This window comes from Lissotriton helveticus, chromosome 10 (assembly GCF_964261635.1).
Source record: "Lissotriton helveticus chromosome 10, aLisHel1.1, whole genome shotgun sequence".
Taxonomy (NCBI): domain Eukaryota; kingdom Metazoa; phylum Chordata; class Amphibia; order Caudata; family Salamandridae; genus Lissotriton; species Lissotriton helveticus.
Window position 1 is genome coordinate 724,996,727 of NC_136071.1, and position 25,777 is coordinate 725,022,503.

The 25,777-nt window shown below is 46.4% G+C and overlaps 1 protein-coding gene across 2 annotated transcripts in view; it reads left to right on the plus strand.

The window, feature by feature from the left end:
• The window catches only part of DYNC2I1 (dynein 2 intermediate chain 1), a 519,500-nt gene that overhangs the window by 157,457 nt on the left and 336,266 nt on the right, over window positions 1-25,777 (plus strand). For both annotated transcript variants that reach the window (XM_078663277.1, XM_078663278.1), the window contains one exon: window positions 15,606-15,783. In XM_078663277.1, the coding sequence (XP_078519403.1) occupies window positions 15,606-15,783 (178 nt within the window). The remainder of the gene's footprint in view (window positions 1-15,605; window positions 15,784-25,777) is intronic.

Here is a 25,777-nt window from a genome sequence, read left to right on the forward strand (position 1 = left end):
GTCAGGCAGCAGCAGGCAGGCGTTTGCGGGACCTCACCCCCTGTCAGAGTACCCCGAGGGCCTTTCTCGGTGCGGCAGGAGTTCCGGACCTGCAATCGGCCCCGTAGCACGGATCCCCGCAGCAAGGCTGACCCAGAATAGGCGTCTGGAGGCTGTCAATCAGGCAGTCGCGGTCTGCACCGCCATTTTGCGGGAAGAGAAGCGGCCGCCGCTCTAGGGGAGAAAAGTTGGTTTCCAGGTCGGCTGGCAAGCGGAACCGCACTCGGCCCAGATTCTTGGGACTGGGGGGTTCGACCCCCTTTTGTATTAGAATGGGCATGATTCCGCCAGGATACAGGTAGGATTATGCCTTAGGGGGCAGGAGCTGCACTGATCAGCGACTAGCCCGTCATGCGTCCAAGCCACGCCCCGGCCTTTGTTATGCTTGCACGATATAAACCAGCCCCTTCTGTAGGACATGTTGCATTTGGTTATTCCGCCTTAAATCTGGGTGCCATTTCATCTCTGCGACTGACTAGAATCTTTAGAGTTTCAAGATGCATATGTTGATGTACCAATCAAGAATGAGTGTTAACACTTCCTTCAGTTTACTATTGGAAGTCAGCATTTGGAATGCAGACCTTTCCCACTAAGCCACATTGCGACTCTAAGCCCTAAGGATATTGGCAAAGCTACTCTTTTTACTGCTTTCCCATTTTGCTTACAGGAAACAGCTTTGTTTGATATTTTAAATCAACTGCATGTGGATATTTTTTGGGGATTCAGGTACCCTTGAAATAGTTATAGTATAATGTTTTAATTTTTTGTACAATTTAATTGCTTAGTTTATTTTATTGAAAAAGATGTTTTTTCTTTAGACATTAACTGTTAAGCCTCCTAATGAAGGGTCATTGTTGGTTCAGAAAGTAATTCTAATTAAAAAGATTTAGGACCTGATTTAGAACTTGACGGAAAGGTTACTCTGTCACAAATGTGACGGATAGCCTGTCCGTCCTATAACAAGTGTCTAAGGAAATAATGGATTTGTAAAATGGCATATGGGATATCTGCCGTATTTGTGAAGGAGTAACCCGGTCCGCCAAACTCTAAATCAGGCCCTTATTTTAACCAATGAAAAACAAAGTATATGCAGCAATGAGGAATTGCCCAAAGACCATATGTCAGAACCTCTTTTGGAGGGCAATGGGGCACGTGGGTTACTGGGCCCAACCGTTGGGGTTGAGGCCTTTTACTCCTGTTGTGCTGCAGTCTGACCTACTATGGATCCTGTGGAACTGGGCCAAGTACCCCTTCTGCATTTGACTCTCAGTAGTAGTTGTGGATGAGTAGTCAAATACTCCCTCTGGAATGTGGGGGCTGTTTTGAAGTGTAGATACAGGTAAGTGAAGACAACTCATAGCTCAAAGTGTGCACAGTACAAACAATAAATAATTGTGAAGTCAAATACTTACTTTTGTAAGAAAAAATAAGTATTTTATTTTGTAAACTCTTCTCATTAAAAGGAATAATGACATTCACAAGCAATAACACAGTTTCCTTGAGGTCGGGGTTCTAGTAGTGGTCTAGCAAATCCTGGTCCTACTCTCTGGCTTATAAAGTGGTTTGGAGTTATTCCCCATTCACTGCTGGCGGCATCCAGGGAATTCCCACCAATAGACCGTACTCAAGAGTTCCCCTTTGAACCTTAGAAATTAGTCAAAAGTGTCTGTGGTGCCACAGCACCTTCTGCAGCAAATTCCCCCGGGCCCACTGGCACAGTTCAAGACATACCTGCTCCTGCAGCACAGAAACATATGGCGTTACTACGGGTACCCTGAACTTGGGCACTCTGGAGTTCAGATCCAGAGTGGCGCTGCCGGCCCAGCAATCGAAGCAGCTTTCATATTGCGAAGACTCGGTAATCCAATTTCCTTCAGCCCCCAACTGAATTCCAGCGAGGTTGCAACATCCTCCTTGGCTCTCGGGGGTCAGCCAAGGCAGATCTCGTTGAGCGGGCTCGACCCACTAGTTACAGCCCGAAATCCTTGGCAAATTAGTACAGGCAGCCACTCTTGACATATAGGGTTGCTGCAGTACTTCTGGACACAACTTAGGCACCTCTGGTGCAATCGCCCACACCACAGTGGCCCCTCCTGGCTCACAGAATCATCGCTAAGGCGTTCACAGTCCTGGCAGGCTAGTTACACAATTATTTCTATGGTGGCCCCTTCTGGCATCGATTGGTGCACAGCCTAATCCTCACATTCCAACCAGAGAGTCCTCACAGTAGGGCTTCCCACTGGTCCTTTCTCGCTCCAATATTCTCTTCTTCCTCACACAGCACACTGGTCTTGGCAAGCAGGCAGACGCTAGTAGTCTGGGTTCCAGGGCTGGTGTTCATGGTTTTGTTTGGGTAATGTTCCTTCACCTAGCAGGGGGGCTAGCAGGCCTTGGCCGTCAGTCCTGGTCACAGGCAGAAGTTCTACAGATCTTACCCTCCTCACACAGCCTGTCTGGCTGCTTGGCAGATGACAAATCTTGGGGTCTCAGCCTCGCCTTCTTACAGTCCTTTTAGGCTATCAGGAAATTGTTTCAGATCCTAGGTGCAGAGATGGATATGGCCTTTTGCTTAGCTTTGCTTTCTTGCACTTCTTCATTTCCAGTCTGGTGGTGTCCTGGTGGCTGGTGTACCGAGAGCCAAGTGAGCTTATCTGCCAGATATGCAGGTGCCTGGTTGTGATGGTTTTGTAGAGGATGCAGCTGGTTTTGAAAATGATGCTGGCTGTCAAGGGAAGCCAGCGGAATTAAATCAATATGGAAGATATATGGTCATATTTCTTCAGGCCCTCCATGAGATAAGCTGCAGTATGTCAGGTGCCTTTAAGTGGGCCAATCTGGAGTCTGGGAGGCTGTGGAGCATAGCATTGCTACCATCCAAATGTGCGTAATTAAAATTCTCTAAAAACTACAAATATAATATTGCTGGCTTAGCTTGATGAAATTCAAGTGTAAAAGAAGGGGACAAATATCCTTATGTCATAAATGTGCCCACCTTGGACAGATAAGAGTAATGTGTAAGGTGTCTAGTGCAGTTATGAAGTCACTTTCTGAGAGGAATGGGTTCCCTTTCACAAGGAAAGACAGATGGTACCAGGATGTGATGATTTTTTTTTCTAAACAAATTTGATTGTTTTACTGTTTTCACTAACAAACATAAACATTACCATAGCCCATCGAATCATGTCACGGTAAACCACAAGGCATATTCCAAAATTAGTAATTCAGCCTGTGATGTTCCCATCGTTTGTCCCAAATCTTCTCATGTTTGCATTGGCAACCTTGATTTGCTTAAATGGGCTGCTCTTGTTGATCACACCAGTCTACCCCATTTCGCCCCTCCACCTTAGTAGGGGTGTTTGAGGATCTCCAGTTACATGTGATATCACCTTTGGCAACCAACATTGTGACCCCAATAAAGATATGCTCCATTCTCTGACCCACTGCATCCTCCAGTAACCCCAGAAGGGCGACCTTAGGGTTCAGTTCCAGTGGCTAATCTAAGACTGATGAGAGTTCTCTCCCCATTTTCTACCAGTAGGGGACCAACAAAGTGCAGGACCAGACCATGTAGAAGAAGTCTGCATTTGGCGAAGAGCATCGAAAGCAGTTAGCCTGGGCAATTTTTCCAGCTCAGTGTAGCTGCAATGAGGGTCCTATAGTAAGGTGCAAGCAGTTGAATTGGATAGGTCCAAGGGGTGTGGAAATAGGTAACTCTTAGAGGGCTATTCTGGCCTCCCTTCACTCGGCATCCTCAAGCTCCCCCACCCAAGCCTCCCATTTCCATCTCAACATGGGGAAACGATCTGGGACATTAATGACTAGGGATCAGAAAATCTGTGAGATGGCGCGCTTGTGAAGCTTCCCCAACAGCAATTTGGCCTGGAGTGGTCTGAAGTCCAGAACATCTGTGTATGGGGGAATATTAGCCAAGAGTGTGTGTCGTAATTGCAGGCATTTATGACACTGAGTACAGGACAGCTGATACTGCTCCTCTATCTCTGGATAAGTCTGTATGTGGTTATCCACCCAGATATCCCTGAGATGGGTGAATCCTATCCTGTCCCACTTTGCAAAACCCTCTAGCCCTGCGGTGTGGTGCAGCCATATCCCCTGTCAGACAGGGCTCATCCCCGTGAGCCTGTGATCTCATCCCGTGAGGCAGAGAGCCCCTCTCCAGGTGAGTAAATTCACCCAGTTGATCTCCGGAAGGAATCAAAATATTGGGGGCCTGTAAAGCATCCCCATGATCCTGTCAAGGCCAAGCAAGGTCAACTCAGCTCAGTATGTCAGATCATCCCACCCCCTATTAAAACAATAATTTATCACAACCAACAGAGAGGGCCACCAGGACATGGAGAGGTAAAGCACCTCCACTTCTGTAAGTCCATTCTTATTTTAGTTTCTATAGTGGTCAAATTAAGGCTCCTCGCCAGTTCTGTTAGGCAAGAGATGTAAATGCCCTGATATTTGAATGATAGGTGTTACATGGGCAGGCACTTGAATTGCCTGTTATTGGGACCAGCAGGGATTTGGTTTTGGTAGGGCACACAGGAGAGGGGAAAGGAGGCAACCTTGCTGGTACGTCTGCGGATAGGAGAAGAGAAAGAAAGGGTCCCGTTAACCTGGACTTGAGCGGTTGGGCTAGTGTAAGAAGTAAATCCCCAAACCAGTTCTTTCCAGCACAGCACTTAGGAAGGACCAGTCGATCATGTCAAACGCCTTTTCGAAGTCTACTAAGTGCAGAGCCAAGAAGTAGCGAAGTTGGTGTCCCTGGGAAAGAGCCACCTGGACTCTCAGGGTAGAGTACTTGCCGCTGCGGGCCACATAAAGCCACATTTGTCCAGATCAATCAAATAAGGCAATGTCCAGCGTAGCCAGTTGGCCAGGAATTTGGCAAACACCTTGATTTCAGAATTGGTAAGGGAAATAGGCCTTTATGAGCTACATTTATTCAATGGTTGACCGAGCTCAGGGATCACCACAGTTGTAACTTTGTCTAGCTCTGAGGAGAAGGCCCCCAACTCCGCGGCTTCAGTGTACAGTGCCAGTAGATGAGGGAGCAAAAGACTTTGGAATTTCTGATAGCATTTCACAGGAAACTTGTCTGGGCCCTGCGTTTTACCTGGAGACATAGCTGGTAACGCTCCCCCAGTTTTTTTTACTGTGAGCGGCTGATTAAGGTCCTTGGCCAGCGGTAGGCAAATCTAGGGCAACGACATGTACTGCGACACCAGGTGTGCTACTTTGTGGGGGCCTGGGACTATACTCGTATAACGTTTGGTAGTAGTCAGCAAAGACTTGTGCAATCTCTCTGATGGTCAGCCAGTAAAGGAGCTTCCCCTACTTAGCCCCGTGTTCCTGAATCTGCTGGGTCGACACCCTCCAACATTGCCGCGCCTCTTCCAATGAGATTTTTCGCACCAGAGTACGTGCCAACACCATTCGGCGGTCAAGCTTGGTTGTAGGTCTCGGCATCGCCCAATGTTCCAAGGCAATGATTTGGGCCTCTCGGGTTGTAATTTGCGCTAATTTCTTACTCTCCCTGTTCCAACTGTATCCCTTAACTAAGCCTCTATGTGTGGGTTTGACAGATGGTCTATAAGTAGGATTGAATCTCCAACTCTTTGCAGTCAAAGCAATCTTTGTCAGTTAGGTACTAAGTGGTGAGATTCGCCGCATAGGCTGTAGGGTAGGATCTGGGTATCCCAGCTGTAAGAGAAGTGGAGTGTTATCCGACATCCCCCAGGGTAGGGCTTGAACCTGAGACAACTGCAGGATGTCCGCAGCTGGGAGCCAAAGCAGATCAAAGAAGCTGCATGGTTTTGTGAGCCACCCAGATGTTAGTATGTGCAAGGTCTGTGGGATGCCACTTTCTCTACGCATCACAAAGTCTTATACAATCAGTCCAAGCTGGCAGGAGCATGCCTGATGCCCTGGCCTTAGGGAGCCGAGCACATTCATCTCTTTGTGAGGAACAGCATTGAAATCCTCTCCCACTACAGTGACGCCTTGCAGGAGTGTTAATAGGAGGGACCCGAGGTAGTTTGGTGTGCTAGGATGCTGCTGTTGTGGGACGTAGACTGATAGAAAGTTGTATTGTCTGCCTTGCAGCTGACCTACCCCAGAATTTCTAGCTTGAGGGTCTGCATGTGAGTTGATCACCATCAACAGAAAACCAGTGCAGTAAAATGACTACCCCCGGGTGACCCTGCATGGTAGACACTGTCATAGCCATGGAGGCGCAGGAAAGGGCAGTGATCTCCCAGTAATGGGTTTTCTTGAGACTGAATATTTTTACATACTGAAAGATGACAGATCTTTTAATGCAATTCAACATGCTGTTCACATGCCAAAACTTTCATTTAACTGCCACCGTAAGGGTTGGGAATCAGACTGCCCAAGCTCGGGTGGCGGGAATGTGTTCAGGGCCTGTGTTACAATAATGACTCGCCTTGTGCAGGAAACCGCTATCTCAGTAAGAGTGCATCTTAGTGTGACTGTCGTGGTCAGTGAATTGTGTGTTCAAACAACTTGTAACAAATATAACTCCCCTTTCCTCCAACTTCCCCCCACCCCATACTTCTATGCTGGAAGCATTTGTTGCCCTAAAACTGGGCATAGCTTGGACTAAGGCAAACCCCTAGGCCAAAAGCCTAAAGTGGGGCTCCTCTATTGTAGGATTCATGTGCCTGACATCTACTATAGTCTCATTTGTGTACAGTAGTATCATTCCCCCATCTGGAGAAATTGTCACCAAGACGGACTTGCCAGCCTGCATATTTCTTTATTGGAGGGCACATAGGCCCTTATCTTGAGACCCGAAGAGTTTAGGTGTGTCTCTCAACATATCTTCCTGACTGATCCCTCCCACTACCAGAGTCTCTATTTCCAAACCATAGGAGTCCCGGCATCCGCGGCGACGCAATCATTTTTTATGTGATCGTGCTCACTTCCTCCTAGGTGGTTTGGGGGGAGGACGGGTAGAGATCCCTATCACTCTGTGCTCTGGCTCCCCAGTTCCATTAGTCAGACGGAGCTCTCTTCTCTCTGCCGCCCACTCCTGCTCCATTGTGTCAAAGAAATTAGTTTTGGAGTTAAAGATCACCTTCAATTTCGCAGGAAAGAAGAAAATGTACTGCAGATTGAGGGCACAAAGCTTTTGTTTAACGTCCTTGAAAGAGTGCCTTTGCTGCTGAACTGCTTGCGTATAGTCAGGAAATAACATAATCATGTCACAGTGGTTAAAAATCCGAGTGATCACCAGGTGGGCCGAAGCCTCGGACGAGGTTCGGTGGGCCAGGGACCTATGTGTGTGTTCCTCCACAAACCATGGCAACAGCTAATCGTCTGGGTCTCATGACTGCATCCAATCCTCCAGGAAGCATCCGCTTCAGAGGCCGCGGCTCCCTCGGGGAACCCAACAAACAGGAGGTTGTTCCTGCGCAATCTATTTCCAACATCTTCCGCAGGTTCCTCAAGCACTACCATTGTGGAAGCACTTGGAGACCTGAGTTTTAAGAGTGGCTTTTTCGTTTTCCACAGAGGAATCCGGCTTTCCGCCTCCATCATCCGATTGGCGACATTCCTGAGGTCTTAGCACAGTAGTGAGACATCCACTTTGACTTCTCCCACCTGAGTCTCCACGGCTTCTCTCGGGTCCTGAATTGCAATAAGGATTGTTGCAAACTTGGATTGTGTAGAGTACCTCAGCAATCCCAGTGACCCCTGTGGCACTCGAGGCCGGTGTCGTATACCGGTCAATCTTAGTCTGGGCCCGAGCAGGGGTTAAGGGTTTGTCTTTTCCCATATTGTCCAACACACCTCAGGGTCTAGTGCAAAGTGGCCAATCTCCGTGACATGTTGCATGCTTACCTCCTCAGAACAGCATGAGCAGCCAGGGCTAAGGCCTTCTTCGTATAAGTTTTGAGTGCAACTAGAACCAGAAAGCCAGTTGGAGGTGGCAGGGCAAGTCGAAAGTCAAGATTCTCCAGTCAGCAGACCCCCGCCCCAGGCATCTCTCACTACAGCAGATCAGGCCCAACACAGTAATCATAGGTGATATCCAGGAAAACATAGAGCAAAGGCTCGAGGCTGCAGGAGTTCTCTCTAGTTGACTACTGACCTGGAGGAGGCTTGTTCCCCTGTCCAGCCACACAGTGAGCAACCTGCACCCATAAGTCCCAGGTGACTATCCCAAAGGCTTATGTGACACTACACTTGACACAGTTTTGAGATCAGCAGGAGAGCATAAAGCTAATGGGCGCAATGGCTGTCCAAGTACTGAGCCAAAGGTTCAAAGTCATTCCAATGACCATGGGAAGCCAAGTCCTAAGATGTATTCCTACCCAAGGGGTGCACACCCGAACTCACACTCATCATCACAGTTTGTGCAAGGCCTCTTTGACTGATATCTCAGAGTGTGACTTTTACGGGTACCAAAGGCCTGTCCATTGCGCTCTTGAGTGGGCTCCACAGTAGTCTAAAATTCCCTGCTCCTCCCACCTCGGTCACTGCTCTCCGTCCAGCCCGTGGACCGAGGCGTCCCCCACCAGGCCCCCGTTGAGTCTTTCTACCTGGGCTCCAGAACCGCACGTCACCTTTCCAAGAAGACAGAAGTGCCAGCGTCACAGGAGAATTCAGGTGCAGCCACCACTCGTCCGAGGCTGACTGAGCCTGAAGCTCCGCTTTGCCGCATGGCATGGTGTCCGCCATCTCCTGCTCACCGGTCTGCCTTCACTGGGGCCCTTTCTCACGGCTCACTCAGTCCCTCTGTCCCGAGGGCAGTCGCCTTTCTCCTCAGCTCTCCTGTAGAAGCTGGTCCAAGGCCTCACATTTTTACATCAGATTTGTCTCGGGTACAGGCCGCCCGCCATCTTGGAAGGGGCCAATTGGCAGCCTGGGGTTCTCCCTGAGTCCAGAGACCAGGCACGGCTGAAGCCCAAGTCCGTCAGAGTTGTCCACATCCTGGGACCTTGCTGTAGATAAGAAAGGGGGGTGGGTGCAGTGTTCTGGCTCCGGATGTTGACAGATTGCAGCGAGTCTTGGGAACAGCTATAAACTGCGACCACCATCTTGGCTGCCTTAGCCAAGCCAGGATACCTTGATTTTATCGTTGTGTTTCTTGAGGATGAGATTGGTGTCCTAAGTGAATCTGAACAGCTTAGCATTGGTTGAAAGTTGGCGTTCGAATCCGTTCAGGTTCATGCTATTGCACCAGGTTTGTACTAGTTCTGTGTTCTTCGTCACAAGCCGTATGAATTCTCTTTTGGTGGGATTAAATTTATATTAGTGCTGGAAATCCAGGTCTGGATTAGGTTCAGGCAGTGTTTTAGGAGTTGAAAGTCTGGAGCAAAGGAGACTTGCAAATACAGTTTTGTGTCATTGATGTATCTGTGAATGTTGATATTAAATATGAGCTGAGCAGTGTGCCAGGGGGCTGCAAGAAGAGGTTGATATTGAAAGGGCAAGATGGAACCTTGGGAATTTCCATAGGTCATGGAGATATTCTAGGAACTTGAGGTGCCCTTATAAACTGACTGTAGTTTGTTGGATTGGTAGAAGGAGAACCAGTGAAGGATGATTCTAATGAATTCCATTCAACACTTCAGGGTACGAATGAGTATGGGGTGATCAACGGTGTCGAAGGCAGTTTAGAGGTCCGGTTGTTTTAGATGGCAGAGTTCATCTTTATCTTGTGTTCCGCATTCTGTCATCTATGGTTTGTAAAGTTACTGTCTCTATGAATCCGCATAATCTGAACCTGGATTGATAATTGAGCAGGAGATGATTGACAATGATGTGATCTTGATGTTGTGAATAGATAACTTTTTCAGTGACCTTGCTCATGAAGGAGAAAGAGTGATATGCCAATAGGTCTCTCCAATGTGAGATCTAATTGCTTTGCCAAGGTTGTTGTTTTTTAAGCCATGTTGTGCAGCTGCTGTGCAGCATAGCTGTAAGTAAATAAAAAAGTATCATGACAAGGTCAGCGCTGGCCGATTTTTAGCTTTTTTTATATATTTTTTTTACTTCCAACCATGCTGTGCAGCAGCAACATAGACAAGTCCAAATAGCTCAACTAGAAGCCAATGTCACAATGTAAAATATATATTTAAAAGGAGTACTTTTTCAGTTATCATGGTACCGAAACACGATGGGATGTTAATTGTGAAATTCTAGAGCATTTTTGATGGGTCTAGTGGATGGCAAGAATTAAGGATTAAAAAAAAATCGGATATGGAGGTACAAAGTGTGGGAGTGCAAGCAAAAAGATGTGTGCTTAGAGGGTAGAGATGAGAACAACAAACTTAAACAACAATCACTTACAGAAGTGAAATAAATATGTGACCAAAAAGAATGTGGCCATGGAGGATAAGGACAGAGTGAAAGATTAGGAAAATAGAGCACTGGGGTAAACTGGGGTAAACAATAGTTTAATGTAGGAATCAGCATGAAGGGGGCCAATGGTGGAATGATAGCTGTGACCAAGACAGGGCCCTGCCGGAGTGAAATCCAAACATGAAGGATGCAGCCATTGAGGAGAGAGTTGTGAATCTGAAAATGGAAACTCGATGCAAGCAAAGGTTTTTCTAATGTATCCAATTTATCTTACCTTGGTAAAAAACCTGATGTTCCAACATGTTAATTACTTGTACTTTTTCTTCAAGGAAACAAAGTACGTAAACAAAATTAAAATGTGAGTAGTGAGCACAGCATCTTAAAACACCCCTTTTCCGGTAGACATCATTATTATAACATGAGATATTTTCTCTTTCATGCAGCAGTTAGAAAAGGCTGGTGAGGTATATTCTCAATCACAGCGTCAGAAGTGGAAGGACACTAGTCAGGATGAAGCAAAGTACGTGGTTCATGCTCAAGGCGAAAGAAGAGGAAGTGAAACTGAGATGTGCTGCCTAATTAGGAGGCTTCGAATGGCAGTGACAATGAAGTCAACAGATGGGGTCCAAACCTCTTCTACTAAACAATATCTTTTGTAAACAACAGTACAAGCACTGTCACAAGTGACACCTAAAAAGAGCATTGTTCTCCCCTTCTAGGGATGTCTAGGCCTGGAGTTGTCTGCATCCTTCAATATTGTGATCTTGCAATTTTTGTTTTCAGCAGCCAAGACCTCCAGCCTGTGTTGCGGCCTAAATTACCCTAGTGGCAAACATGTGCAGGCTGTACTTTACCCTAATGATGCGGTTTTGCTATCACTAACACCTAACTCTCTACGGGCCTTATTGATGCTTTTGTTAGATACCTGGCGATCGGGATTTAGAGGTTAACATATCCAAACACACTACAGGGTGTGTGGTGAGCCCCAGAGTAAACCCGGACCCATGGTGATAAAGGGCCAAATGATTTGCAAGGTTAATGAGTTTTCTTATCTAGGGGTAAACTTTGATTCTAGGGGTAGCTGGTTACCTTGTATTTTGAAGGCCTGTTCCCGCTTCAATACCTCTATGGGGGCTAATCTTGGGCTTGCATCTAGAATTTGTAATAAACTGAGTTTGCCCTTACTGGAGGTATACAAACTAAGGTGTCTACCTGATCTAGCTTGTGGGTCTTCTTTATGGGGGTATCAGGGACTGCCACAGGATACAGCAGGAAGAGAACCGCTTGGGGTAGGGCCCAGTAGTCCCCATTTATTTTGCATGAAGAATTGGGTCTAAAGTTTGTGGAAAACCTCATTAAGCTTGCACCTCTTCTTCTCTGGATCGTGGTCTGGGGGAATATGTATACTGCATTTAATAGGGAGATCATTTATGACTATTTGGCATGTGATTTTGATCTTAAAATCCCCTGGTTAAATTATATTAGGTACACTGCCAACAGTTTGGGAAGGCCTGAGTTTCTTTTATTACCACACTTATTGAATAAAAGGGAGGCCGGCTGGGCCAAGAAGGAGTTTTTGAGACTTTCATCTGCTGCCAGAGAAGTGAAGAAACTAGAGAAACCATCTGTGAGAGTCTACAATGTATAAGACATGTCAGAGCACGGAACCCTATCTTTTCCAGGTTAATAATGTTTGGGAAAGATCACTCCTTACCATGTTTCGGCTGGGCTATATCAGGTGCAATTTCTGTTTCCCCTTGGGACAGTTTGACTCCAAATACTTACTTGTGCGCCCTTGTGATGGTACCTCCTTTCAGGCACTGATGCATTTGACCCTATTCTGTAAATATTATTAACCTTATAATGTAGATTTTTATTACCTATTTTAAAAACTTTGGGCTTTTGTCAGTGTAGACCTGCATTTCACAACCTTTGTATGGTAGCCGAAACTGCTGTAATTTTTTCTGTGGGAGCCATTTTAAAAAAATGCAATACGTTGGCGTAAATCTGTGATTTTTTGATATTATCTGTAATTTTTATACTTATTTATCTGATGTCTGTTGAACATTTTATGTGATCACTGTTTTTTTATGATTATTTTAATAATCCACTTAAGAGAATAGATGCCACTCTTTCACACTTTGTCGGTTTCATATTCTTTATACACTTTTTGTGTGGATTTTTTTAATATACCACGTTTGGTTTTGTTTTATGAAATAACTTTTCTGTAGCCATCAACTGTGTGTAAAGAGTGAAATGAGTATCAAAGAGTCGGTAACAATAAACATGTTAGTCAGCACCAAAATACACATCTACGCAAAAGTGCGCTTTACAAATACATGCTATGTTATATTATCAGCAAAATAAAACTATATAAAGGGAGAATAGCACTTCTCTGCTGCAAGGAAATACTCTTGAATAGTAATACTTTATATTTATATATTAAGCCCTGGCCATGTGTTAACTTAGGGCCAGATGTGTAAATGTAAATGTAAATGTATGTATACTTGTAAAGCGCACTATCACATTTCAGGCATCCTGGCGCTGTATACCGCCGTGGAACCCTTCCACTCTTTCCCTGTGAGATGCCCCTTACTGGGCACCCCCAAGGTGAGGCCAGGCATCCTAGCGCTTTCGGGGCCATTGTGGAGATTAAGCAAGCTATTGCCCAGAGTTGCAGAGTGGGGCCCATGATTAGAGTAGGCACCTAGGCGAGAATTATCGAGTCCGTGGACATTGAGCCCAAGACCCTGCCGCGTCGGGAATTAAACCCCGGTCCCGGGCCAGACCTCTGCCTCAGAGTCTGCCGCTCTAATCGGTTAGCCACACTTCTCCACCGTGTACTGACATTAGGAATTCCGATTTCGCAAATAGACCCATCTCATGCACATTAATGTGGTAGGTCGCAACTTGCGATCCATTAGGAATCACAGCTATCACAGGCATGTTGACCTGTTGAGGTCAGCACACCAACATGTCTCTGATTGTTTTTCCATAAAGCAAGCTTTTTTTTTGTTTGTTTAATGCTGCACGTTTTCCTTGAAGAAAAACGGGATGCCTTTAAAAATAAAAAATGAAACATTGCAGTTCAATTTTTCAAGAGTAGGCAGTAGTCTGTGGGACCACTGCCTGCTCTTATTTCTACAAAAATTATAGCCAGCAAAGGGAGTCCCGCGCAAAATGTACTGTTTATACTTTGTCTATGCCAGCGGCGGTAAACCCATATAACAAATGTGTGTAGTATGCATATAAAACTCATTCAAAAAAATACATTATTATTTTTTTTTAAAATATATTTGTTTTCCATTTTCAAAGGGGAATTGGTTACCACCTCCTTAAAGGACTCAGTAAAATATGAATGTTTTGGGACAGTAATTCGGTTGCAAAACATTCACACATCTTCAGATTTATGTATTTGGAAGGAACGCCATGAACAAGCCCCTTCCAAATACCGAATTCCAAACACAAATTGCGATTTCATAGCATGTTGCTGAATCTCAATTTGTGTTTTGAGCATATGTGAAAGCATTTTTTGGGGTCTGAAATGGGTCAATCGGCTGTTTCCGACTACAAAAATGCATACATGTGGCCCATAGTTACAGTTGCAGATACCTTGGGAAATTGTGAGCCTTTTTGGGGGCTTTAATTTGAATAGGCTTCTTGAATAAATATGTTTACAAATCTTAAGTGTAGAGAGCATTCTTGTAAGAAAACGTGCTGTAAGAGACTATATAAAAATTGCATTTTTGGATCATGTTTTTAACATAGGCTCCTCCATGGCACACCTTTCAGGTCATAGTGAGTTGAAGAATCAACATCCCCTTCAGCACTGGAGATGTTGCACGCCTTAAAAATGGTCAATGTTGGTGCTGGCTTTTTATAGATAAAGCACTTTAAACCCCATCTTGATTTATTAATGATGTTGCCATATTCAGTCAGTTAGACTCTGTCAAATCGTGACAGGTGCATTATAGAGAAAGGCCAGTATGGACTACCTTATGTTAATAAAATACAACATAAGGCAACAATTAACATCCTCATTCCTATAAATAAATGCATATTTGACCTTCGGATGCATATAATTAAAATAAAACCTTTATGAAGCTATATTTTTCAGTAATATTGTTCTGTATAAGCCATTAATGCAATGTGCTAAATGTATTGTGCTAAAGAATCACTTCCCCCCACTAAGACATGCGTTGTACCAGGACGAACAAACACTTTGACATGCACCTCAGCACTAACAAACAAAATAATGTATCGGGGGTTTAAAAATTCACATTACACACTTTATGATTATTGTTCACACAAAAAAGAAGAGAAAAGAAAAAAGAAGAAATCAATGAAAGAAAACAACTTTTCAAAGGGTGCTAAGGTTGCAATAGTGATGACCGTTACAATCTAAAAATAGTCTCGGCAGTAGGGAAATGCTAATGATAAGGTACAGTTTTAAAAAGTTACTGGAAGTCTCAAATATTATAAAATGCTAAATGCATTGTGCCACTCTAATGCTCCAAACTCACCATTAAGACAACATCCTTAATATCACAATGTATTATTGATGGTGAGTTACCAATGTATTTGTTTGCTATGGATACTTATAGAGCTTTTTCCGACTCTCCAGTACTAATACAACCCATTGACATCGGCATTTCACAACATTTGAGACATGAGAACTTTTTCTAAATGCACATTAATGTTTACTTAGACTTCATCTTTTCAAATTGTTTTTATAAATGTATTGATATTCTTTTCAATATATCAATTCAGAAGAGGGAGGTGAAAGAGATTGTAAATGTTACAGTTGATTAACTTGCATGCATTTTCGTGAAATTGGAAAGACAGGATTTTTTTACTTTGAGAAAATATATTATTCTCCGTATCTTGTTTAATTCTTTTACAGATTGCAGTGTTTTAATATCCTTAATTATGAACTGCTATATTTCAGCTATTCAAGTTGCTAAAGTACTTAATGTTTCTCTCTGCAACTTGATGTGACAGAACTTATACCAGTACTTGATGGTTCACAACAGCGAAATGCCTTTACCCAGTATAAGTTAAAAAAACTGCATTGGTATATTTCTTCCATTTATTGTATGTGTAAGACAACACTGCTTACTCGTTAATTCATGGAATGCTATTGTAATATCTTAATCATCTTCAACAGTTTTTCTATGTGTTCCTTTAAGCACAATTTACATGTTATTAAACATTCAAATTTTTCTTAGGCATATGATGACGATTTCGAAGATGAAGAGGAGGAATTTGAGCCGGGAGAGGAAGTAGTAGTGTCCAGAAACCCAGAAGTTGAAGAAATAAAAAGGGCTATCAGTGCAGAAAATGATAGGGTTGCCTCAGCTTCATCAAGGCACAGTCTGAAAGGATATGAAGAAGAGCAAGGAAAAGGTTTGAAATATTTTATTGTATTTTAATGGCCAAGAATTGTTGATCACTTGTCAGGTTTTTCCCTCAAGAAGTCAAAGGAGCATTAATGATCTTTTAATGCACATTTGAATCATTTTTAACTCACATTGGCTTAGGTCAGCTTAATAGCCTTTGTAGTTCTTGCTGACAGCAGTCTTTCTAAACCTATTGTTTCCAGAACTTAATAGATACTTAGTGAGAGCTTTGGGTCAATCATTTGTTCATGATTGAATGACATTGCTGTCGTGTTGAGGTCTCTACTCTTGATTTGGTGGCTCTCCTCCATATTCTTGTGTTTGTCCCGCCTAGGAGCATTTAAATTTCGATGTCACAAAGTTTTGGTTGAATGAGTTGTATCCTTCCACTGCTGACATAATGCATTTGGTGCTGCATTTTGTACAAAATGTGTCCTGGTGTCCACTTTGAACATGATGCTGCGTTTTTGCAAAACACACAAGATGATGGACGGAATGTTGCACAATGGCAAAACATTCACCCCCAGGCACAGATCTGGGTTTAATCCATCGTTATTTTGCTCACCAAGCCACCCCAGTTCAGACATGGCCATATGCAAATCAGTCTTGACCCTGTGCCTCATGGGAACAGTCCAGCCCGAACTGCCAAGCCATGTCTTCCCTGGACCGGAATCAAGCATCCTAGGACCAGTTTCTGGCCATCAGCCGTCTTCAGCCAAGATAGCTTGAAAGTGGCTTTTGCACTCCAGCGCCTTATCATCATAGATGGGGTTGCAGACACACCATATCTTTCTGTAATATGGATCGCACCAATGCACATTTTGCAACAGTGTGTTCTCAATCGGGCATTCCTTTGTCTGCATGGGAGTATGGATCCATGTAGATAAGGGGACTCCTTTGCAGCGGTCTCTCATTACAAAAGTCAATACTGGGACAAATAGTCCATCGGGAGGCACACTAATTGTGCACTACGTGGGAAATGGCACCGTCAGTAAGCCCTCTGAAGATGTCTTTTGGGAGGCAGCCTATATAAACGTCTCATGGAGCCCTCAAGATTCCCCTTGGAAGAGGGTACTGTCACACACTGCATTTATCAGTTGGATTAGGGCGATCTCTGCCCGATTCCTCAACATGCTTTTGATCCCTGTGCATTAAAAGGCAAAGCAGCAGTTTAAATGGCAGGAGCACCTTTCCTAGAGCAGCCCTGGATCAGGGAAAAAGAGCAGTCCTGGTGTTGTTAGACATGCCGGCTGCTTTCGACACCGTCTCACATGCCATTCTTCTAGACCGTTTGGCATCTTTTGGCATGTCTGGTATTGTCCTAGCTTGGTTAAGAACTTCCTGGAAGATCACAGACAAGTGATCACACTAGGCCAAGAAAATACACTGCTCTCAGGGGTACCCCAAGGTTCGAGTCTTAGCCCAAATCTCTTCAATGCCTAAATGGCTCCACTGATCAGGCTGATATTGTCCTTTAACGCCTTAACCACAGCCGTTTTTCCTCCGCGGTGCGGGTGTTCTGAAGAGTGGGCGGGGCTGCGTGGCCATAGGCCGACGGCAGCCCTAGGGAGGCAGTGCTGCCGTCGGCCGACGGCAGCACGCAAGGGGTTAATATAAACACTATGCACTGAAAGATCAGAAAGGAATTACACGAGCTTTTCATCAGGCTTCCGCTGAAATGGTGTCTGAGGCGCTTTGCCGTCACCCCTGTCTACTCTCGGGCAATCTGGAGGAAAATCTTGAGCTGGTTCATAAATGGATGAATACTATCTTTGAAGAGCTAGCTCCTGGGATACCGACTAAGTCAGCCGACAGGCGTACTTCAGCCCCGTGGTTTACTTCATCTTTCAGTGTGATGCGGCAGGAATGTAAGAGAGCTGAAAGGGCATGGAGACGCCTATATGACCCCCATCTCAAGGTTAGCTATAGGAATGCCATTAAGTTATATCATAGGCATATCCTGGCAGGAAAAAAAGTCTACCTTGAGCGTAGAATAGACGACTCTGAGAGTACTAACAAAGAGATATTTAGGATAGTTAAAGAATTCACCTCTCCATCCTCCAGCACTCCTTCTCACACGCACAATGAAGTCTGGATTAGCCAGTTAGCGGACTTTTTCGTGGATAAGATTAAAGTTATCCGCGACTCTTTTAGCCATTCTTGCCTTCCATCACCGCCGGGCTATATATCTGGCTCGCCCACATCTACAGTTGAAGAAGGGCCATTTCTCTCGGATTTTCCGGAGATGTCTCTCACGGTCTCTCTTGATCTTTTGTCTCGACTTAAATCCGGCTCTCCGTCTGACCCCTGCCCAGCTAAGTGCTTAGGCAGAATAGCGCCGGCATTAAATGCGCTGCTTAATCCTCTGCTCAATGCTTCATTGAGCACGGGTGTTGTCCCTCAAGCGTGGAAGCAGGCTATGATTCTTCCTTTGATCAAGAAAACTAACCTGGATCCTCCTATCCACGCCAACTACAGGCCTATCTCTCTCCTCCCTGCTCTGGCTAAGGTGACCGAGAAGTACGTGCATAGTTCTATCTCTAACTTTATTGAGAGTAATAACATTCTCCATGACTCTCAATCAGGTTTTCGCACGAACTTTAGCACTGAGTCTGCCCTTCTCGAAGTCACCGATGCCATCAGGGAGGTTTTGGATACTGGAGGGAAGGCCATCCTGGTTATGCTGGATTTGTCGGCGGCTTTCGACACCGTCCCTCATGAAGGTCTCTGTCATGCCTCGAGTTCCGCAAACGGGCGGTCCCTTTAAGAAACCCCTACATAAGCAATTAGAGCCCTTGGAGCGACGCTTTACGTCCTTGCGTCAAGCTCCCGTTGCTGCATTCCTGTCCTGTTTCCTGTTGCCTGATTTCCGGTTGTTCCTTGTGTTTGAACGGGCTCGCTGCCGTTCTACTGCTCTGTGGCTTTCTCCTTGCTCCCGCTGTGGTTCCGAGTACTGGAACTTGCCAAGAGCCTAGTATTGTCTTTGACTGCTCCGCCCGACGGCCGGGTTCTCTCTCCGCCGTCCGGCCGGGCAGTGAGTCAGTGTTTCCCCAGGTCTTGCTAGCTCCGCCCGACGGCCGGGTCTTTGCTCCGTCGTCCGGCCGGGCAGTACACTGACCTCTCCTCTTTTCCCTTGGCTCCGCCCGACGGCCGGGTCTGTACTCCGCCGTCTGGCCGGGCTGCTATTTTTTCCCTGTCCGCCATTCCTCTTACCTGCTACGCATACCAGCCGAGCTTGTTCCCCGCCGCCTAGCAGGTGATTCTTTAGGTATTTAGCCTTGTTTATCCTACCCTCCACCCGGCGGCCGGGCTTAGTCTCCGCCATCCGGTGGTTCCCTTACCTGCCATTTGTTTCCTTCTTGGTCGTCATCATCTTCCCTCACTTCCTGTGTTCCGGGCCATCCTTACAGTGTGTGTGTGGTGTACTTGCGTGGACTCGTGAAGGGTACAGACATCTTCCACATCACCCAGAATCACGGTAACAGCGCTGTGCGCTACTCTTATGTTATCACTATACAGCCATACTTGAACTAATAGATGTTTGTTTTGTATCTCAGACATTTAGTTCTACGTGAATGTTACCTTCTGATTCTGGTGTAATCTACTGCGATACAGATGTTTATTTAAGAGTCTTCTACATGTTATCAAGTAAGAACTCTACAATCCTGAACAGTGTTATACGAGTTCACAGTCTACCTAGAGTAATCGCTATTGTGATTCTTGTTTGTTCCTCCACCTTAGCCCAACCAGACACCTGTCACCACTACACAGCTATACGCCAGCAAAGTTTAACTTCCATTGGTATGTAGTACACATTTACCAAAGAGGTGGCTGTTTTTTGTGTATGTTACTGAGGGTTAGTAATTTATATTTTGGTTTTAGCTCCTACACCCACCAGAGGTCCAGACCAGGTGCATGTCCACACACACAGAAGTCTACGACCAAGAAGAATATTTTTTCCCCGCCTTTCCTTGTTTTGTCTCCCTGTTTTCCCCTGGCGAGCCTCTCGGTACTCTAGTGTTTGATAGAGTCGGAAGGCCGTAGGGGAAGGCTGTGGAATATTCATCGGATCCTTGGCGCTCCTGCGGAACCTGCCTGAGAACCATTACAGTCTCCTCTTAAGACTCCAGGAGATCGGTTTTCGAGGGAAGGTGTTGAATTGGTTTAAGTCATTTCTGACCGGCTGCCGGCAAGTGGTCTGGGCACCTCCGTTTTCAGCTGAAATGCCGCCGCTGGAGGTGGGGGTACCGCAGGGTTCTATTTTGAGCCCTGCGCTTTTCAACATCTACATGGCCCCCTTGGCGGCGGTCGCGGAATCTTTTGGTGCCCAGATCATAACCTACGCTGACGACACCCAGTTGCTCTTTACATCTGATAAGGGCAGGGATTTCGATGGTCTGCGGATTAGAGACTGTTTGGGAGCTGTCTTCGCCTGGTTTCAGCGCCATAGTCTAAAATGCAATTCCGATAAGTCGGAATTGCTTTTTTTTGGATGTCCTCCAGATCCTGGCTGGAAGACCTGGTGGCCTTCAGACATGTTCCCACCGGATGCCGCTTCTTCTAAAGCCAAAAACTTGGGCGTTGTGGTAGACGACGGCCTAACCTTTGGCCCCCAGATCATTGGATTGACTGGCAAATGCTTCGGCCTTTTAAAGATGCTGCGGAAATTCCTTCCGCTGCTTTCGCTGAAGCACAGAAAGATTATCGTCCAGGCCTTGATAGGTTCGCGCCCGGATTACGCGAACGTTCTCTATCTTGGCCTGCCGAAATACCTTTTGGCCCGATTGCAGATTGTGCAGAACTCTGCAGCTAGAGCCATTTTTGGTCTCCAGCGTAGAGCTGGAGCCACAGAGCTGTTAAAGAAATTGCACTGGCTTCCAGTGGCCAAAAGGATTGTTTTTAAGGCGCTTACTTTTGCCTACAAATCCCTTCATCGGATAGGCCCTAAATACCTTCAGAAACGCCTGTCTTTCTATGTGCCTCGCAGGACGTTACGATCTGCGTCTCTTTTCAAAGCTTTGACTCCCTCTATTCGTTTGACTAGAATTGGAGGACGTTCCTTTCGTTTTCTGAAGACTCAGGGCTGGAATGATCTGCCTGTTTCGCTTTTTGCAGCACGGCGGACACTTGGGGGCTCTCGCTGGTCTCCCGCTGTAGTCTCCCGCTGTAGTCTCCCTGAGCGCCGCTTCTTCCATCACGCGGCAGGAGACTACAGCCCCCAGGAGGCTCGGCGGTGACACGCCCACCGGCAAGCGCGCCCGGAGGCGCTGATAAGGGAGAGGAGCGTCCTGACAAGCGGGGGATTTTTGCAGCACGGCGGACATTTGGGGGCTCTCGCTGGTCTCCCGCTGTAGTCTCCCTGAGCGCCGCTTCTTCCATCACGCGGCAGGAGACTACAGCCCCCAGGAGGCTCGGCGGTGACACGCCCACCGGCAAGCGCCCCCGGAGGCGCTGATAAGGGAGAGGAGCGTCCTGACAAGCGGGGGCTTTTTGCAGCACGGCGGACATTTGGGGGCTCTCGCTGGTCTCCCGCTGTAGTCTCCCTGAGCGCCGCTTCTTTCATCACGCGGCAGGAGACTACAGCCCCCAGGAGGCTCGGCGGTGACACGCCCACCGGCAAGCGCGCCCGGAGGCGCTGATAAGGGAGAGGAGCGTCCTGACAAGCGGGGGCTTTTTGCAGCACGGCGGACATTTGGGGGCTCTCGCTGGTCTCCCGCTGTAGTCTCCCTGAGCGCCGCTTCTTCCATCACGCGGCAGGAGACTACAGCCCCCAGGAGGCTCGGTGGTGACACGCCCACCGGCAAGCGCGCCCGGAGGCGCTGATAAGGGAGAGGAGCGTCCCGCCTCGCGGGACGCGCGCGGGTGACGCCGGGCTGAGCCCGGGCAGAGGGCGGGCCATCTGTGGCCGGCCAGGGACGGGACGGGCCATCCCCCTTGGTTTCAACTGTGAGTACGAGTCTAATTGTGTTGGGATAGTGGCATTTTGATGTCCATAAATCATTGACTGTGACCCCACTGCCTGCGACTTTGGAACTACCCCCAACATGTCTATCCAATCTACCTTACCAGATAATTACCTATTGAAAGTAGTCACTAGAATAAACAGTGACAGGAGGAAATCGTTTGGCAAAGGTAACTTACCTGACCCTCCATTGGTTTCATCTCTGGACCCTACTAATACGGATACCATTAATACCAATAATATCATTATAGTAGCTGAGACTGATAATTCCTGTATTGGTGTTGAATCCACTGATGTTGAGGCCCATGTTGACATTACTGTGATAGAGGAAATACCCAATCCATCGGAGCCTCCTGAAGGTACCCCCCAACAGTCCACCAGGGCCTCAAAATATATGAGAGCCTGTAGGAAATCGGCTCCTAAACGGGGGAACCACTTGGCTAGGAAAAAAAAGGACACCATAAATAAGGAGGATACTGGTGAAACCGGGACAACATCTAAAGTCAACTGTGTTTCCATCAATACTGACCAAATTGATCTGTTAGTGAGTACTATTGATGATAAACTGAAGTTGGTTGTGGAGCCTTTATTAGTTAAAATCAATGAACTGGGGGCAGAAGTATTGAGACTGAGGGCATTGGTGGATCAGCATGTTACAAATATGGATAAATTGATACCAATTGTAAAGGATATTACATGCATTCAATCTGCACCCAAACAAGATAATGGAAGGCCTCGCCTTATTAACAGCGCCCCTCCTGCTATTACCGGAGCAAAACAAGCACCAAAGGTGACACCTGTATTGGCTCGCCCACTAGATCTTGACACGGGTCGACCCTAGCACTTATCGGCGGTTGCGTCTGCAGCCGTTGTGCCTGTAGGTTTAAACCCTGATGCGAGAACATTAACAGCAGCAAATAGAGACAATACCTTGCCGAAGCCAGTCGTGTCAGCCAAACCAGCCACACCAGCCGCTTTAGGGGGCACTGATGGGGTATCTGTAAGGATATGTAGACGACCAGTAGATCTTCCCCCTGAATGTGTACCCTATGTTGTGGTTTTAACTAACGTCCCGGTTTTAACCCAGGCCCCAGATACCCAGGAATCCGGGGATTCTTTAAAAAACAAAACGATTTCATGGCTGAAACGTCATTGTGGTTATCCAGTTGGCTACTCTGATCAAATTATATCTATCAGAAGGGTTAACTGGATTGGTAATACACGAAAGAATGTTGGGGGTGATTGTGTGATTATTAATTTCAAACACCCACAACATGTTGCGACGGTCTTGCTCAGAGCAGCGGCAATAACGCAGTCAGAGACAGATGTTGTTGCAAGACCATTGGGCTATTTTTATAACCATCTTAATAGGTTGCCTACTGTTAACCGTAGGGAAGGGGCTACTAACTCCAATGTCAATTTTTCATCTATTGGTAATAGACCTGTGTTGCCCACCTTTAGCCCTGGTCATCTTGATGGTAGACCTGTTTCGCCTATGTATATGTGGAATCCAATCCCCGGAGGGAACAGATATGTAGCACACACCCCTAACTTTGTACCTACCTGTGACAGCATCTTTCCATCTGCTAATGGGATGGCTTACCAAGTCCCAATCCAGAATAGGTACCAGTCCTTGAGTTTCCTGGATCAAAATGATTGACATCAGAAGGGACCTGCAATTAGGAGGGATGTTAACAAAAATTGTAAAGGAGAGTCAGTTACGTCTGAAAATGAATTGGTTAGTAATGTACTTATAAATTGTATGTTTACCGAAGGAAATGACGAGAATTTTAGATATAACATTGAGCTTGTTAATTCAGAAGAGAACCTGTCCACATTGAGTGATGGCCCGCCAAACGTTAGCCATTGTAGGAATAGTGAAATTTGCTATATCGCCAGTTGGAATATTTATTGCAGGCTTAACGGCCAAGGAAGATATCTTAGGATGGAAAGAATTTATTGGTTTATTTGATATTATTTGCCTGCAGGAAACATGGTGCAAAAACTTCAATGGTATTGATGGCTTTGTATCGTATGAACTTCCCGCTTTGGCATCACCCTCTGGTAGAGCAAAAGGGGGGTTGTTGGTTTTGATTTCGGTCAAGTTACCAATTCTGGTGAAAAAGCATGTATTAGTGGGGGCACAGCCCCAAATTCTATGGCTAGCACAAGAAGCGGGCAGAAATATCATTTTGATAAATTTTTATAATAATATATTTGATGGCACCAAGCACACAGCAATTACCGACTTAGAAATTGCACTAAGTAGTATTATGAATAATTTTAATGGTGTTTACGAATTTATTTTTGTGGGGGATTTTAACATTTCAGTTTGCCCCTTATCATGTCAGAAGTTATGTGGTGTCTACGATCGTTCAGGGGATGCTGATGTACATTTTCCCCATAATCTGTATGGAGAAACTCTGAACAGTTTCCTGATAGATTATGATATGGAAATTTTGGAAAATGGAAAGAATGACTTAGGAGAAAGTATGCCGACTTTCACAGGGAGGGGGGCTAACACTATCATTGATTTTATGTGTATGTCCTCTAACCTAACCCCACTGTGCTCAGAACTAAAGGTGGTGGATGTTATGCTAAGTGACCATAACTGCTTAACTATTGAAGCCATGATCTGGGAACCTGCCCCGGTTTCTGATTCGGGTACTGTTGTTAATATTGAACCCCACAGACCCAATGGTTCTAGGTTGAGGTGGATAGGGGATAAAGCCGAAATAACATCTAACTCTATCATTAACAGCTGTATGATCGAAATTACGGCGATCCTCGAACAGGAAGAAAACATGCCGACAGTATTGATCACTTTGGCAGGATTAATGAAATTATCAATAAGAAGTTCACTAGAGTAGCTGGGCACAACTGTAGACAAAAAAGGGGGTGGTTCGACCATGCATGTTCTACCGCCCGGAAAGACCTCAAAGAGGCCTTAGCAGTCAAACCGAGAGACAAGAGCCTGGTGACCCAACTTAGGCTGGACTATAACATGACCCTTAAGCGCAGAAAGGCTGAACTCCAGCAGGAAGCGTGGGATAATCTCAGCCAGGCAGCAGAACTGAAGAATTGTACACTGTTTTGGGCCACTGTGAATTATCCATTTCTTAAGGACAAGAAGGTTCCGAAGCTAAAGTCCAACGTGAGCAAGGAATCATGGATTCAACATTTTTCCATTATTTTTGACTCTGGTAACGGACCGATCTCCTCTGGAGATAGTTGGCCAGCTCTTCTGCTTTGGCGCTCGAGCGGAGGGCAGGGCCGATGACACAATACCCCCCAGAGAGCCGCCGAGTCCCTAAGCTCTCCCTGCCAGCTCCTTTGCGTGGCGCGAGGGAAGAGGAAAAAGGGCGGGACACTCACTCTGGCGGCAGCCGGTGCTTTTCCTCTGAAGATCGGCGGGGCCACTAATCCCTCAGTCATGCGCAGAAGCGCTCGCGCCGGTGCCTCCTTTCACTGCGCCCGCTCTCAGGAAGGACGCACTACCCACGGGCCTGCTCGATCCTAGGCCCCTCCTGAGGGAATGACTGAAGCGGTTTGGGCATGCGCGAAGGCGCCTTTTGGTAGCGTCTCGCCCAGGCTTTCCCCTATTAACCGGGACGTTACTCAGCAACGCGACAGAAGCGCGGAAGGCGCCCCCGGGGTCCCGCTCACAAAGGGAAGCCTCGCAAGGCTTCTCAGGCTCAGTGGATCCCGGGGGGGGGGGCGCTATCTCAGTGCGCGATCAGTACCACAGGGGTCCCGCTCACAGTGGAGGCGGCGCTACCTCAGAGAACCCGGCACCCTTCACCAGGAAATCCAGGGATCGGCTGACTGCATGTCCGGCCAGGGCCTCTCAGGACACAAGGGCTCAAGCCTTCTCCAGCACCCAGGAAGGTAGGAACAGCACTGGTTCGATTTTGTACCTCAGCTCCCACTTCCCCACTTCACAAAGTCCTTTTACTATTCAAGTCTGGATGGAGGCTGGGGTCTAGGGATAAGGATTATTCTTCCTGAGTTTCTCACTGGGCAGAGGACTGCGCTTCGC